The 17,345-nt window shown below is 40.3% G+C and overlaps 1 protein-coding gene across 2 annotated transcripts in view; it reads left to right on the top strand.

Moving 5' to 3' along the window:
• The window catches only part of TGFBR3 (transforming growth factor beta receptor 3), a 113,328-nt gene that overhangs the window by 31,783 nt on the left and 64,200 nt on the right, over nt 1–17,345 (top strand). For both annotated transcript variants that reach the window (XM_053950141.1, XM_053950140.1), the window contains exon 3: nt 11,834–12,018. In XM_053950141.1, coding sequence (XP_053806116.1) covers nt 11,834–12,018 — 185 coding nt within the window. The remainder of the gene's footprint in view (nt 1–11,833; nt 12,019–17,345) is intronic.

Here is a 17,345-nt window from a genome sequence, read left to right as displayed (position 1 = left end):
TTTTCATAATCAGAGCAGTTGTTAAGCTGTGACTATTTGTGTTCTCCATCATGGAAATATTTATTCAAAGTGAAAATGCGTGCACTTTTGAAAGTGGTAGTTTGTGTCACTATTGTGCTTCTTATGGACTAAAAGGAAACTGCATCTGCATGGTCAGCATATCTTCTAAAATCAACAGTATTATCTCTTTCTAGGAAGGTCTTTTCACATTCAGTCAGTGAGGTTTCACAAGCACAATCAAGTCTGAAGGCTCCCTGCTGCCCATAGTAGGGACAGGGGTGCAGGTTATTCCAGTGGCCTTGGTAACAGCCAGCTTAGGTACTCTCCAAACCTTTCTTCCTGCTCTCGAATGCACCAAAGGCCAACAGAAACCTGCTAAGTCTCTTTATTGCTGGGTTACTTTCTTGTCATGTTAGTGAGTTGCATCAGCTCCCAGGGAAGACAGGTTTGATCAGCATCAAAAGAGGCATAAGATAGCTGTAAAGTGTTGGTGGGAAGAAGAAAGGTGGAGAGACTGAGGCACCCTGGGTTTGGCTGTGGTAAGATGGATGATTCATCCTGTCTCATAAACTTGCAATGTTAGGTTTTATTGTTTTTTCATTACCTATAGAAATAACTGTGTATGTATAGCTCTGTCAAACCTGCCATCCCACAGACTTGTTCACTTGGGTCCATCTCCATCCTGATGATGTGGCCCCCTGTCTATGTGAAGCTGAGAACTGTGCCCTGGGTGCCAGGCACAGCATTTGTCACCTGCCAAACAGCCACTGGGGCCTGGGGGCCTGTCCTGCAGCTAGGCTGGTGCTTCTGAGCAAGCTTCAACCAGTAGCCAGGCATGAGGTCATGGTGCCCACAACGGCCTTGGCTTGAGGCTTTCCTCAGCGCTGGGGCCAATGTGGTGTTTCCTAGTGTTCTTTAGAACCTTGAAAAATTTTGAGCACAGAGGCTTTCCTAGTTAAAACCAAACTAGATTATAAATAGTCAGAAGTCTGAAGAGAGAACCTGTAGCAGGGTATAGTCCAGGATTGATTTCCTTGCTGATTCTACAGCAGAGGACAAGAAGCATTTGTTTAACTGAGGAATAGTACAGTAGTTTTTGCCTTTTTTTCTTTATTGATTTTTTTAAAGTATCTCTTTTTTTTTGTTCTTCAAGACAAGACTGAAGCTTTTAAATGTTCTGTGGAGGGAAGTTTTGTCCTGCTTGAGCACTTGATAAGGATCAGTTTTCAAGGTTTGTTCAGTGAGACTGATAATGAACTCATCCTTAAAGGGTCAGTTACAGGAATTCAGCCTTCAATTGAACTTTTAATCTTGTTATTTTTGATTAGGAAAAACCTAGTATGCTTTCAGTTATGGAGCCATCTTTCCCCAAGTTTTTCTCCTTCCTTTTGGCTTTTGCTGCTTCTGAGATCCCCACTGCATTTGATGGGACTGAAGCAAGTGTTTGGCAACTGCTGCAGCTGAAAGCCTGAGTAACAAAGCCACGTTTCTTCATTTTACAAAGGGTCCTGTCCACTGATGAGGATTTTCAATCCCTTTGCAGCTGAGGAGCTGGGAAAAGCAGCCCCAGCATGTCCTGGTCTGGCTGGCAGTGTGTGGATCACGTGTTTCGATGCCGCTGCTCTCATTCCAGCACCGCGTCCAGCAGCGGTGTTTATCAGATCTTCTGACACACAGCACTGAGCAGATGTTCCCTTTTTTAGTATGGAGTGATGCTTCTGACGTGCAAACTGAGATTAGGAAAAGGAAGGCTTATAAAGTTTCATGCTTGAGTGAAGCACCTATATGTCAGTTTCTGACAGGCAGAACTAAGGGGAGGAAAAACCAAACCCCAGACCAAAAAGCCCTCCCTAGCTGCTGTTCACTAAGTGCCTGGTGTTGCAAGCAGAATCCACAAGGTTCAGTACTGGCCAAGGATTAGAGGCAGTGACTGCTAGCCTACTCTTCTGATGGGCTTGTCACATGTGGCAAGGCTCCCATGCAGCCCTGGGCCCAGTGACAAAGTTAAAGCAGAAGATGATTGCAGGAAGTTGCTGTTGAGCTGACAGCTGTACCATCTGGTACCCTGCATTTCTGTGGCTGTCAAAAAGATATTTTTGAAAGGAAATTACTTCTCTCTTAACTCTCCAGATGTGCACGCATCCATATGCACCAGCATTTAGAATTCATTGTTTGCTCTCTGAAGACTAAAATATGACTTGCTGATAATTGAATTGACAGATAAAAGCAAGACATCTTATTGAAAGAAGAACCCTGTGTATGCAGGTGTAGTGAATGCCAAGTGTTGATGAAGCTTAAGGGACTAGGTAGGAATGGTTAAATGGAATCATAGGGGTTGAATTGGAAAGAAAACCAACTACCAAGAAGGAAAGGAGCTTATAGAGGTGGTAAAAAAAGGGTGCAAACAGAACTCCTGTAAGTTCAGTTTGCCTTTGTGAAGAAAAGGAAGAAGCTTGGGCCAAATAAAAGAAATTAAATAAAAGAAAAACTTCAGCTATACTTTTATTTTGAAGCTTGGATAACCTATCAAAAATAATGCTAATGTTATGAATTAAAGGAAAATCTGTTAGTGGTTTGTAGAATTGTGTGATACTGTAATTGTTTAGGAATGCTTGTGAAGTGTCTAATAGATTCAGTAAAAGCAATTGGAAAATTTTCTGAATTGTAAGAGTAGCTATCAGTTCTGTGGTTGGGGTGCCCCCTGAACCAGTAAACACAAGACACCTCTAAATCTCTCCTGATCTCATTGAGGTTGCTTTCATTAGTCAGATAAGATAAACTCTTCATTGCATAGTAGTGCCCCTTGGACACTGTATTTTTGAGCAAAAGATGGCTACATATGTAGTTCCAAATGAAAGTCAGTAAGGATCAAGCATGTGACAGCTACGTGCAATTCTGAAAAATTGCCATGGGATATTTTTAATAATTATGATTTAAGAAAGGATGAAAAAAAAGGTAAAACAATCAACAAAATCCAAAAATCTTACCCCTGCCCCCCCATCTAGTGTATGCATTTTTTAGTCTTACTGTATATTTTGGTACCTTCATCTATACTATTGATGCTGCCTGACATGGTAATCCCACACTTCTGTTGGTTTGAAAATCATTAGAACTAGTATCAGCACTTTCAAGAATACCCATGAGTATGCAAAGAACTGAAGTACATATTTGCAATTTAAATAGGTAACATTTTGCTGAGAGAGACTCAGAACACCTGTTTCCTTAGATAAGCACAGGTTGTTGAAATTTACATGTGTGTTTTTGTGCATGCTTTTTGATGAATTCTTGTATGGCTGATCGTGAAAGTAAGTATGGTTCTCTGTTTGTCTCCTGAAACTGATTTTATGAAATCTGTGATTTCCTTCTCTGTCATCTTTAATTTACCCAATTTTAGGAATACAGTAAAAGCAGTAGTGTGGGTAGGGTGGTTTGAAGAGTTCCAACACTGATTTATTAAAAATAAAATGGTTTTGAAACCTGGTTTAGAGTTTTTTGCTCTAAGCAGGCATTAAATTTTTAATACAGTTTTTTTTCCCCTTTTGGCCCTAATACAGAGCTCTCATGTAAACCAAGCAGAATGCTTCCTGTTGTTTTCTGATAAGAAGTGCACTTCCATTCATTGTTTCCATGCAATTTCCTATCTTTCTCTGGTAAAGAGGGGTAAATCTGAGACAATTTATAGGCTACCTTTAGGGAAAATAGACTTTTATAACATGAAGTTTGAATGTTTTTGGGAATAATGAACAAGGGATGTTAGAAATAGTTTGTGTCTGTTAATTTCTTCCTCTTTGCACAGTCTCTTTGCTGAAGACAACTTCATCCATTAACACTGATGAAAACTGATTGCTAAATTTGCTTCTTCTGTTAAGGCACAATGTTTCTTTGTGTTTTTAGGTATTGCTTATTATCTGAAATAATTTTTGTATCTTTTACAGTCTTGTTAAAAGTTTGTGATTTGAGTCAGGCATTTCTTGCAGCCATGCCTGAGGGGCAGGGAAGCCCTCAGTCTAACACTGAACACTGTTTAAACAAGAATGGGTGCTTCATGGGACAGAAGATTGGTGCAAGAGAATAATCTGCATTTGATTTTTAGACTAATTGCTTGAAACTTGGGGTTTTTTTCTACTACTTGAGGATAATACAGGGAAAAAGCCAACAATCCTTTTTGAAACATTGGTGGACCATTTGTCTTCATGGAAACCAGACATTGTGCTTTCTGGATGTGTTTAAGTGAAAATCTATGCATGCATGCTGTTCTGTTTATGAGTATTAAAAAGATACTCTTATGTTAGTGGAAATGTTTTCCAAATATTGGCTTGGGAGAAGGAATGGGAAGATAGAGTAAGAGCATATGTGGATGAGTTTGCACATTCAAGCATGGAAAAATACTAGGAAGAGTTCCTGTAAGCAGTGTTTTGCTGCAAACCTCAAGAGAAGGTAGGGCTCTGACAGTACTTCTGGTCAGAACGAAGTACAGCAGAGGTTACATAAAATGTAGCTCTGTGGTAGAGTACATCTGCCTTTGAAAGACTTCTTTGTTTTCCAGGTGCAGATGTTTGTTTTCTAAGATTATGCCTCATGAGTAGCAATGTCTTGAGACTGTGCTCAGCGGATGTTAAACCAAACAGGTTTTTCATTCATTGCCTTTTCTGTTTAGTTAGCTTAATATGTGTATAAACAAGACACCTAGAGTTTCTTTTGTTAAACAAGATGCTTAACTGATTCACATTGCCTATCTTTGCCTTGCTTGCTTAGGTATTGAAATAGAGTTTTTGCTGTATAACAAAGGAGTATGACTTTATTTACAATTTTTCATTAAATGGATAGCTTAGGTTTAATTCATATTTTCTAAGTAGCAGCACATTACTACAGCAGTTGAGTTTTATTTGATGGTTAACCTCTCCAATTAAACTTGGATCAGTTTTATGTCCTGATAAGGAAAAAAGATCAATATACGCTTATTTTTCAAAAAGTGAAAGAAGAAATTTCTGATTTAAAAATCGAATTTGATTTTTTTTCTACATGGAAAAAACGATGAGGTTTATGCAGGTAACACTTGAAATTAGATCATCCCTGCTAAACAGAGATAAACATTGTGCTTTTACCAGTGGCTGGGAGCCATGGGAGTGGATGTTTTGCAACACATCCACCACAGAGGCATAAAAAATTATTTTGCTTAAAAGGAGAAGCCAGCATCAGGAGTTTATACCAAGCATAACAGCAACCTAAAAAGGTATGGGACATGTCATCTGAATGATTCCCAGTGGGCTGGCAGATGATGTTAGATAGACTTTACTATGTATAACAGAAATGTCTAGAGAAACTGTAGAAAATAGAGGCTCAAAAGACATGGGAGATTAAGTGTAATCTAACGTGTTGAAATGTCTGAATAGTTCGGTCCATACATGGAATAAGTCTGGGCAGAATTGATAATAGTGGAATAGGAATTAATTGGGGGATAATGGTTGGGGATAGACAGCACATGGAGCAAGGGTCTAATTGCACATAGCATTAGCACCAGATGTCAGTGTAAAGGTGAAGAATGTAGGTTAATGCATAGTTCCAGTGAATTTTTTTTCTTTGTTCCTTGAAGAAAGGGGAAGGGTGCAGGGATGGTGTCATGGAGTTGCTTGATGCACTGGAATAGGAAATCTTTGCTGAGTTTCTGCAAAAGCACATGTTTTTAGTTAGAACAACTTGTATGTTTTAACTCCTTCTACAACCAAATCTTGCCACCTGTACTGGATGTTTCTTCAGTCAGTAGAGGTTTTATAGCTCATTGAATTCAAATAGATACCTGTGGAGTCTGGTATCTTGGGTGTTTTGGTTGGTTGGATTGCTTTGTTTTTTCAAAATAGCCAAAATTAGTCTGTGTTCATGAATCTTCTCCCTGCAATTTTAAACCTCTCACCTTTGCCCCAATGGCGATTCAGTCCAAAGTAGCTCCACCGTGAAAAATATGCACTAGATGTGGAAGTAAAAGAACTCCTTGAAAATTAAGGATCTGAAGGGAAATGTGTAGATTTGTACAAATATAAAATGCTTTAGACAGTCATCTTCTTGAGTCTTCCTCCTGGCCAGTATGAAGGTCTGATATTCTGTCCCCTGCATCTTTCTTACGGTGGTCACACTTACTTGGAGAGGAAAGCGATGTAATCCAGGAGTCGTCTTGGACAGCCCAGCTCCTTGTGGTTGCTGATCATCGTGGAGATGCTTCTCCTATTTGTAAGCAGAAGCACTGAGGTTTCCTCTATGCTGTTGTCTCTCGACACAAAGCCGTGTAATATTTCCTACCACCTGATCTTGTCTTTTTCAGCTCTCGAGGCTGCTTGCCAGAATGATCCTGAGCATTGATGTCATGTTCAAGTGCTTGCTTATCAGTGTGAAACTGTTTTTTTCATGGCTATCTTTAATAAAAGCTGCTCTTCATATCAATAGTGGAGGTTGTCCATTATCCTCTACATTCAAATTACTAGGAATTTGGCTTTCCAGGTGCTCTTCTGTGAAGGGGTGTGCAGGAAGGAATTTAGTATTTACTGTTAGAGAGCCACCCATACTGAATAAGTAGTAGTGACTAACATTTTCTCTGGTAGTGACAGTTGTCACTTCCCTCTGTAAATTCTTATTTGCCTCAACTCTTGTGTATATTTTTTGGTATAAATGCTTCCCTCAGTGAGAAACCCTTTATGAGAAGGCTGTGTAGGTGGTAACAATTGCTCCATGTAGAACAGTGGCCCTTTGCCCATGCACTTTTAACTTTAGAAATGAGTGACGAATATCAAGGAAGAAGTTATTGCTGAGTCTTGCTTGAGTGCTCTGTGAAGATTTTTAGTTCAAGATTCAAATGATTTCCCCTCTCTGTTGTCATTCAAAAGTAGGTTTGTTCCAGCCATCGTTGTCACTAAGAGATTTAAGAGAATACCCTTAAAATTAACCTTCTCTAAAAGAACTTTTGTGAAAGTTTGTCATTTAGGCACACTGAAATCTCTGCTTTAGTTAGCCTCCTCCACATATTAATGTGCCTTTCAGCATAAAGTGATGAATTCTAGCAGGATCTGCAGTAATTTATATTACTTCCTATCTGACAGCATAGAGATACCATGTGTTCCTCAAGTCTGGATTCTGATTTTTTTTTTAATGTATAATGACTAGATTATCACCATTCTCTCATTCAAAAATCAATTACAAGAAAGCTGTCCTCCTTCTGAGGAGTGTTCTGTCCCCTTGGTGTGGCTTGTACCCTCTGCTATGGCATATGGGAGCCATGCTAATGTGCTGTGGAGCCCCCAGCACAGATTCACGCAATTTACAGGAGCCGCTGGCACTTTTCAGCTGACAACACTGCAGAAATCACCATGGAAATAGAAAAGAAACTATGTTACCCTTTACTATTTGAATAAAATCAGTCACAGTTAGGAGTTGGTCTTGGGTTGTTGTGTTATCCCCCTTAGTCTTCCTCCCCTTTCTGCTACCTTCTTACAGCAGAACACATGTTACTCATTAGTAGCATGGATGATATGGGAAACAAGAATGTTGAAGTTGTATCGAATATGTTCCAGATGGACACAACTATACAGTATCAAGGTTGGGTTTGCACTGATTTCCTTTAAAATATTAATTGGAAGTGAAAAATAATTCAATACTTAACAATTCTCTAGAATTCTTAATTAACTAAACACTTGCAATAAACATTATATTGTAAAACATATACCTAATAATTGGTTCTTATAAATAAAACTGCCTAACCTGCCTTCCATCCTCTAAAGGCATTAAGCAACTAAAATTTGATTGGGGTAGGAGCCAGGATTTGCTAACAAGATTAAGTGGTTACATGCTCCAAAGTTAAACAAAACTTTTTTGGAAGTTGTGTGGCTGTGTGTGCACAGAGAAGGCACTAAAGGCTTGTGACCACATTAGAATGGATAAACTGGAAGATATCTTTGACCCTTTAAGTGCTTTGATGGAGATGCAGGAGAATATATGTACATAGAGCTGATAAGGCAATCTTGATGTGTTAATTGGACATTGATAATGAATTTTGGCAGGATGTTGGTGTCACTGATGCAGGTGAGGTTGGCAGGAACAGGGTGTGAGGCTGGAGTGGGAAACTGGCAAAGCCTCATCCTGGGGTTTGTGGAGGGCAGAGTGACAGGAAAGCCCAGGTAGATGAGGCTGTGGTTTCCTGTTGGCTTTTCAAGTAGGTGGTGTGGAGCTGATAAATCAGGTAAGTGGTATCCTAGGGAAAACTTTGGTTTTTTTTTTTTTTTTCATTTTTCTCAGAGTGGTAAACATGCATTTTGTAGGATTTAAACTACATAGAGGAAGTCGCTGGCTTTCTAGTCAGAGAAAAGTGGCAGGAAGGAAGATGAAGGATGTGTGAGGGAGTCAAAAGTTGCTAATTTGGGTAGAGGAGAGCTCTTGCTGCTCCCACTGACAGTGCCTTGTAGCCTGCTACAGTGCCTTGTAGCAGTATCCACCTTTGAATGGGGCAGATCTGCAGGTGCAGTAGGAAGGGCTGGAAAGAAATGTAGTTTATGAATGTTGAGCAAATAGCTCCAGCATTGCTGTGGTGCATGCAGTGTAAGAATAGACTAAAGTACGGCATAAATGCAGAGGAGGTGGCAGGAGCTGCCTTGTGCCATTTACAGGCTGAGAATTCAGTGGAATTTGTGATCTTGAAATAATTTTTCCTTTCACTTGCTGCTACCTCCAGGCATGCCAGTGTGTGAGCATGGCACTACACCCAGGTTGGTTGTTGGGCAGCTATGCCAATACCAGCACACGAGGATTGTGGTTTGGTATTGGCAGTGTAAGAGAAACAGTGGTTGTGAGAGTCTTGAGTTGCTGGGAAGGGCAGTATGGGCCCAGGACATACCTACTCAGGCACCTCTGTGAAACTTGGCAAAAACTAGACAGCTGAAGCAACCTCTCAGTTATTTACCCCCACAACATGCCTTTTGCATGGGCAGTCTCACAGCACATGTGGTCTGATTGCAGTGGAGCATCCTCCAGGTACTCCAGTCATTGGTTCAGATTTCCAGGGCTCTATCCCTTTCTCTTACGAGGCTGGTCTGAAAGCAGTTCTATCAAATGCAGTAATTCCCCCAAAACATTGGTTTCTTGGACTGAGCAGCTTAGAGCAGCTTTGTGCACCCCTTCCCTCCAAACAGATCTGATAGAGGGGACGTGCCCCAGGCTGCCAAGGTGTGCAGGCAGATGCTGTGCAGCTGCACTGCTGGAAGAGTGGCCCTATACCAGTAAGCCCTGCTCAGGACTGGCACAGCACGTGGGCTTGCTGCCAGCTAGGTGATGGAATTTCTGCTGGAGATCTGGCCCCTCTTCAGCCAGGGTGGAGTGTAGGCAGAGCAGGCATGCCTCATTCTGTCTGTCCCTGTGCAGATAAGCTCAGCTGCACAGTTATCCAGGATGTGAACTTCTGCTCCCTCTGGGACTGTTTCCATCTTGCATGTTGAGCAGAACAGAGGGATTTCTTAATGTGCATTTGAGGTGCCAGCAAAGGAGGCAGTTACAGCCTGAATGAAACAGTCACAATCACCTTCCCCTTGTAGGATGTGAGGGGAAAATCCAGATGTCTTCTACTCTAATGTATTAAATTTGTTCAGAGTAAGTACCAGATGAAGGCTGGAGGGGAGGATTGGTAGATGTCCTGCATGGGAATAGGGATTCACAAGGAAATCACAAGGGAGGCATTTGCTTTTTCTCCTGAACTTTTGCTAAGTAAAGTGAACATTTTTGTCAGCAGCTCCATTTCTGGTTTTGTTCAGTCTTGCGCCTTGTTCTTTGTGGGTGAGTGTCTGTTATGATTGAAACATCTTAACCATCAATTCCATTCTGGCTGACAAGAAACAATTCAATGAACAAGTGCTCCTTTCCTTCTCAGCCCAAGAAATGCTTGTGGAGTTTAAAGAAATGTTTTGTGCAGGTTGTGTAACATGGTGTGCTGTAGGACTTACACATCAGTAGCTGGGCTAATTTATAAGTAGGTTCTCTGATCTGCTCTTGTTCATCAGGAAAATGCAACCTCTCTACTGGTTTTGTTATTGTTACAAATCCTGAATAGTTCTTCAGCCATTACAAAGGGCAACTTTTTAATTCATTTTTTTCTTAAACTGAATATCATTGCTTGGATCGGTCACATTTGTATGTGTATTCTTTGAAAGGAGTTAAATAAAAAACAGAAAACCTCAAGTCAGTGCTAGTTGATCAGTGCTACTGCCAAGCTCCTCATTTAGGGAGAAGAAAGTTTGTTTATCTTCTGTACCCCAAGCACATGCATGCGTAATTTATGCTTTGAGCATTGCCTTTACAAATATTCCTGCTCTGTGGGAGCTCATAGGATATGCACTATGCACTGGTGGGTTTCAGGAGCAGCCTCTGTGGCCTGAGGCACTGCAGAAATCTCCCTGTGCTCAAGGGCTTTGCTTTTTCCAGATAGTCTGGTTTAAGACAGACTCTGACTTGTAAGTAAATGGCCAACTGCAAACTGCATTTTGAAAGAACTGTGGTTTTAACCAGCAAAGTGTAGGTCAGTGCTAATTTAATTAAATGTAAGTGTACACCAGTGTCAGATGATCTCTAGTGCTACAATAGCTGACTTTAGACTTGACAAAACCAGATAGAGCTCTTCTGTTTAATCAGTTGAGGATTTTCTTTATTTTGAACTTCCTTGAAAGGAAGCATTTTACTTCAATTGCAGGTGTGCACAATTTGGAAAAAAAACCTGTTTCTACCTTGTATTTCTTTTATGCCTGGCAGCCTCTGAACTGACTGATTCATGTGAGTCTAATGCTTATCTGAGTGGCTTTGGTGCAAATTAGGGGTTAAATGAATTACGTTCTCCTGTGACCTTCTGAATCAAAAACATACATGTATCTGTTACTGTCAGGGGTGGGCTTGAGCTGTTTTGAAAAAGCAGGGCTGCTTTTCATAAATATTTGTCTTGATTTAGTTTCCTGGGATATAGTTTAAATGTAAACTGCTCTGTGTGCTTTGCGTTTGTGCTATCTTGCTCTATCACATCACAGGGTCTCACGTACTATATAAGAGTATGCCACTACATCATGCTGTGGTGATTATTTGAAAGGGCGTACACTCTGCTTTGGACTAGATAACTGTTATCAGTGCAGATAATTGCTGTCAGACACAAAATAGACTCAGTAAACAAACATTTCATTTTATCATGTGACAGATGCCTGCTGTTTTGTACGATGTATTTGAATGATGTTCGCTATAAATCAGCCCTGCTTCAAAAGCAACAAATCCAGCTCGCCCAAATCCTTCCTGACATAATTACCTTTCTGCTAGATATTAACTTTTTCATTGTTATATACACATGATTGCATTTACAGTGTTTGCAGGTAACAGTGTTTGACATAAGCATCTAAGACAAACCAATTCCCCTGACCACTATCACTCGGTAGTGGTGGGGGTTTCTTGGGTTTTTGGGAGGTTTTTTTCAGGGTTGTTGGTTGGTTTTGTTGTTGTTTTTTTGGTTGTTTTGTTTATTTCTAGTTTTGTTTTTTGGACTTTTTGTTTCCCTCTCTTTGTTTTTCTCCCTAGTATAGAAAAGAATACCTTCAGTTTTGGAATTCATACTTGAAAATTTAGACTTTCAGAGAGAAATGAACCAATGAGTTAGCATATTCAGGACAATTTAGAAGTTCAGTGGGAATAAGAGTCTTAATTTTGTGGATAATGAACACGAAGCTTCTGCTTGTGTTCCTGTGGATTTTCTGAACAAAAGGATGATCATTATTTGACAAGCATAAACAATGTATTGCTTTTTTTTTTTTCTCCCTGTCTTTCTCTGCAGGTCCTGTGCCTCAGAGGGAATGTGTCTTATTGCCTGTTAACAATTCGCACCCGGTCCATGCCTTGTTGGAAAGCTTTACAGTCTTATCTGGCTGTGCAAGCCGGGGCACGACGAGCCTGCCCCAAGAGGTGCACGTCCTCAATCTCAGAAACCCCAAGGAGGGTCTTGGCCATCATGAAAGAGAGGTAAACGGGAAATTACTTTTTCTCCAGATCCCTGGTGATAAGTATGTCCGCAAATGGGATTATTATATGTTAATTTGCTGCATAAAGTTATTTCTGAATTGTCACCAAAGAACCATGTACAATTTGCATGGAAACTGTCCACCTACACTTTGCATGTCATATGAATAAGCTGCTTCCACGCCTAGCCACCCTCTTCATTATCTTTCACAACCACAAAATATACTTTAAAAAGGTAGGGGGTGGGCAAAGGAAATAAGAAACAGATTTAGATCTCCCACAGGCCTTTGCAGAATTGGCTGTCTTCAAAAGCAGATTGTTTACCTAAATGTGTTGTAAATTAACATGAATACCTTTGGATCCCTGCCATGACCGCTATAAACAAATAGTGAAGTTTAGATTCTTTTACCAGTGTAATACAGCCTGAATGCTTCACTGAGGGGGGACTGCTGTAGAGAAAGCAAGTGTTGCTGACTATTTGCAGCAACAAATAGTCCAATTACTTATTTATGTGTGCTGTACTTGGAGGGACTGGCAAAAATTTAGCTGTTCTGAAAGCACCAGTAGAAAAAAAATTTTGATGTAAAGTTGTGCCATATTGTTGTTTACTCTCAAAACACATCAAAACAGAGTGCCAAAGTGCAAAGAAAACATGAAAAAAGAAAGAAAGCATGCCACGACAGCTGAGCCTTTTAGTTCATATTCTTACAGTATTACACACACAAATCCTTAGTACTGTGTCCTGTGGGAGCAATGTGTGGGTACACAATTAGAGAATTTGTAAAGTGACAACAAAGATGATGATGTAACAAGAAGAAACTTATGAAAAGAGGATCTAAATCTGTGCTGAAAGGACTTTCAAGTGGAGTCTTTCTTAGTGATTAAAATAAAAGCAGATTCTCTTGGCCAGAATCAGTTTTTCCACTGACTTCAGTATCAGCCTCGTTGGGTATGTGGTTACTTCAGCTCAATGTGTATTGTATGCATCCGTGAAACTTCAGCTGTTGTGTTCATTTTCAATATATATATATATATGGTCTTCAATGCCTATTTTATGATGAGAAAAATTATTTACATTTTTTTCAGCAGATGTCTCATTGGCTTCCATTAATCAAAATTGTCAGGGCTTCTACTGTCATGAGATGAATAGAAAAATTACGTTTTTTTTGGTGGGATTGTGAATGAGGAACAGATATTTTTATATTTCAAGGGGGTGGTGGTGGTATGGGGGTTCGTTTTGATTTTTTTTTCTTTTGTTTTGATGTTCTTTAAGCCTTTCTTAATATATCAAGAGCTGAGTTATCAGTTCTCTGGACATGAAGACCAAATTATAGGGCTTTTTGGTTTTCACTGGGTTTTTTGCGTTGTTTGCTTGGGGTGAGGGGATGGTTGGGGTTGGTTGGGTTGGGTTTTTTGAGCATAGTTTCCGATAAAAACTAAATAGCTGTATGTGACTCTGCTGTCGATTTTCCAGTGCTTCTCTCATCTCTCAGGAAACTTTAAATCCACTGCTAAGTCATAGGCAAATTTGGTATGAGTACCTCCTGAGAGAGCAGCATGACTCAAGTGCCAAGTGCACATTTGCATAAGCCCAAATCCAGATTTCCCTCTGGGCCGCTGCTGGTGCCGCTGGCGCTGCTTGCGTAACGCGGAGCTTCGCGCGGCTGTGTGCGCGCACATGGCGTGAGCCAGTCACGCCTGTATGAGCGTGCAGGCTGTGCCCCTGCTGCCTGCTCAGCCTGACACAACGCTAGAATTAAATACTTGGCTCTGAGTAAAACTACTTGCTGTCCAGCAGAAAGAGGCTGCTTGTGCCTTTCTAATGTGCTTATGTTAAGAAAGCAGTTTACCCAAGCTGTCTTGTCTGTGTGCTTTGGGGGTATCCTGATGTGTAGGGCACTGAATAGATCTCAGCATTTGAAACCCGTAGCCTCCTTCTGCCATTTCCTGAGCAATTTCCAGTCACGGTCCTTGGAGATGGCTGCTCTAAAAATGCACAGGAAGCTGGAGCAAGGTTTGCTGGCAACAGTGTTGAGCAAAAGAGTGTAAACAAGTTGCAAAGATCAGATTTTACTTATAGGATCAGACTCAGAGAACAAAGCAGAGCAAATGTTATCTTTTCCATTATTGTTGAAACCAACTCCAAGTGGCCCTTTGTCTAAAAGTAGAATGTACCCATCACCTTAAGTTACATGAGCTTGATTTACCAGCTGAGGTATTTCCTGTTGCCTGCAAATGCTGATAGCAAAGGTAGAGATCTGTTTGTCATGTAGTATTTCCAGTAGACTCCAGAATAAAACCAGTGGTTTTGTTTGATAGCATGTTACTTAGATTTAGCAACATCGAAAGCATGTTTAAATAAACCATGTATTTGTTCAGAGGTTGGCTGAAGTTCTAGTGATATGGAATGCAAGATCTAAAAATCTTTAAGTGAAGGCTTGCTTTGGGGGAGGAGGTTGGGTTGTTTTGTTTTTAACCTGTGCTGTGCTAGAATGCTGCTAAATTACACATTCCTTACTTGCTGGGAGGAGTGTAAACTTCCCCTAGCAAATTCCTTGGAGGGTTCATGCATTAAACATACTTGTGCAGTTATCATTGTTCTCACAAAGATGCAACATATGTGTATGCATTAATTTAACTCTCTTTGACACTCATGTAGAATATATAGGCAACAAGCTTTTGCAAATTTAAGCATAGGAGGGGTGGCTGATGGGGGGGAGGGCATGTGGCAGGGGTGATGCAAGCAGGCTTTTCAGTAAGGGTTAGTAAGATTTGGGTGCTTTTCCTTCCCTATAAACTGGGAAAAAGAAGACAAAAGACAGATTGGAAATGTATAGGATTGTGTATTATAAACGGTCTTTGTAGTAGTTTACCACTTCTGTGTTATGGCAGAAGTCTGGTAAATATAAGATAATATCATGAAATGTTATCACATTTATGATCTTCAAGGAATTTGTTTGTATTTTAGTTCATTAATCCCATTGAGATCAAATCTTTTATGTTGAGGCTGAGAATGTCTTCTTTCTTCAAGTAAGAACCCCCGAAGTTCCAGTCTTTTTCAAGTATTTCTTAGAAATGTCTTTTATCACAATTCATATTTGGCCATGCTTTATCATAGGAAATAGAATACGGGTGCATGTAATAGCCTCAAGTGTTTATATTGAACTTGGCAAGAAAAATGCAAGCCTTTTTTGTTTGTTTTGTTTGATCAAATATTCCTGGGGAAGTGAGTGCGTGTGTGCATTTCTGTACTGATCTGGGTCTCAGCTGAATGCCAGGAACTACTGAACTCTTACAATAACTTTCTCTTTGGCTTTGGGTATCTTCACTCAGTTTTCAGAAAGGAGATAGTTGCTTCCTCATGGAGCTGTTTGGTCTGAGGAAGTTATTGTTTGCAGAGTCACTTGGAAACTCTAGAAATTTGCACCAGAAGAATGTGTATAGAAGAGCATAAAAATTATTTTAAGATGGAAGTCACTCTTTAGGTATATTATCACTCTTTAGGTATATTATCAATATACCTCTTTAGGTATATTATCAAATTAATAGAGGATTCTTTTCTTATGCCTGTTGGTTGAATTTCCCTGAGCAGCTTCAAGCACACAGTTACAACTGAAATAGTTAAAGGGAGAGAGGAGGGGCATATAAAGTTAATCTCATGTGAATACTTAGGATTGAATACATATGAATACATGGAATCAGAGTTCCTGGCAAAGGATTCACTATTGTTTTCATTGACATCCTCATCCTCAAAAACTTTAAGATGTTATGCCTGATACAGATGTTTAACATGTGTTACATGAAATGAAGGCAGGAAAACTAAGGACTTGTCTTTATTTTTATAATTTTGAGTAATGCCACTGAGGCTGTAATAATTTGACAGACCTTCTTCCCCACTCTTTAATCAGTGCTACTCGGCAAAAAGTTAATAATTACAACTTCAAAATTTCCTTTGAGAGTAAACATGATATTAAAATGGCTGCTAGCTCCTGGAATAGGCTAATTATAATAGGCTGATCCTGAATTCAGGAGAATTTTTCTGTGTCACTGTGTTCTTGGTTTTTATGATTTTGAAGATCTGGGTGATGAAGGTGGTGAAAACCTACTTCATTTTGCCTATTATGCTACATATTTACTGTATTTCCCAGTGTGTTTGTTTTAACTGTTTTCAGAAGTTTAATACTACGACAGCCTTACCCAAGGCTATGGCAGGGAAAAATGTTTTGTTTCGTGCTCAGGCATCCAGAGATCCAGGAACAGCCTTGAGATTCAGCTCAGATAAAGAGGCCACTTTCTGGGCATATTTAAAACATGCTGACCTGCAGCACCAGAGTCATGGTCAGAGGGGGCCTGGAGGTCATGTGCTGACAGCAGGCAGGAAGGGAATTCAAGGTTTGTTACTTGACAGCTGGAGTTAGTGAGGATTTTGTTACCTATTCATTTGTTTGAATAGGTATACAGTGCTGCACGTGGGTATATTTAGTACTTCTGGTAGGTCAAAGGCCTTTGCTTTGAAGAAAAATAGTTGCTGCTTTAGAAAAAGAAGCTTTGAGAGATAAAATAAAGCACTGTGCCTCTGCCAAGGTACAGGCAAAATCTGAACTTTGCAACAGTGTTTTTCTTTTCTTGCCTCTTCACTTTCTGACCACCTTAGCGTGACAGCAGTAGTGGATCTCTATAGCAGCAGACCTGCATGTTTCAATGCAAGTATGTTCAGGGGTTTTGAACCTTCAGCCTCTTCAGCTGGTCAGCTCTCCTATTTTGCTGAGCCCATCAAGGTCAATTCGATCACTTCACCCATTCCTTCTTGTTCCTTGGTAATGTGTGGTTCATGAAGTTGTGCAGAGGCAACATAATCAGTCATACTGGATATACAGAATAACAATGGAAAATGAGTTTGGCCACCTGCAAGCGTCTCTGTTAAATTTGAGGTTGACTACAGGTCTTTCTGTAATCATTTTGCATGGTGTTTTGTGAGGGAAGGGTGCCACGTAAGAACATCAAGAATGGGAAGTCCAGATGAATTACTGCTCCAGCAGTGCTCTGTGCCAGTGAGGTCTCAGAGTCAAGCTGTGAGTGACACTGTGGCAAACGTACTCCAGGAACACCCTGTATTTGTTGCTTGGAAAGCAGGAGTTCCTCATCACATGCATCTTTGATCCTGGGTAATTTCCAAAGCTTGCCCACAGCTTGTGGTAGCTCCACTGGCTCACCAGGGTGGTTTCACAGGCTGCTGTTTACTCCCTTTATGCATAGCCGTGCTCAAGAGCCCAGCTGGAGCACTGGACTGAATCAGAAAAAAAGTACATGACAGACCTTATAAAGCCTTA

Source organism: Vidua chalybeata, chromosome 9 (assembly GCF_026979565.1).
Source record: "Vidua chalybeata isolate OUT-0048 chromosome 9, bVidCha1 merged haplotype, whole genome shotgun sequence".
Taxonomy (NCBI): domain Eukaryota; kingdom Metazoa; phylum Chordata; class Aves; order Passeriformes; family Viduidae; genus Vidua; species Vidua chalybeata.
The sequence above is the reverse complement of the archived record's forward strand: the minus strand, read 5'-3'. Positions and strand labels throughout refer to the sequence as shown.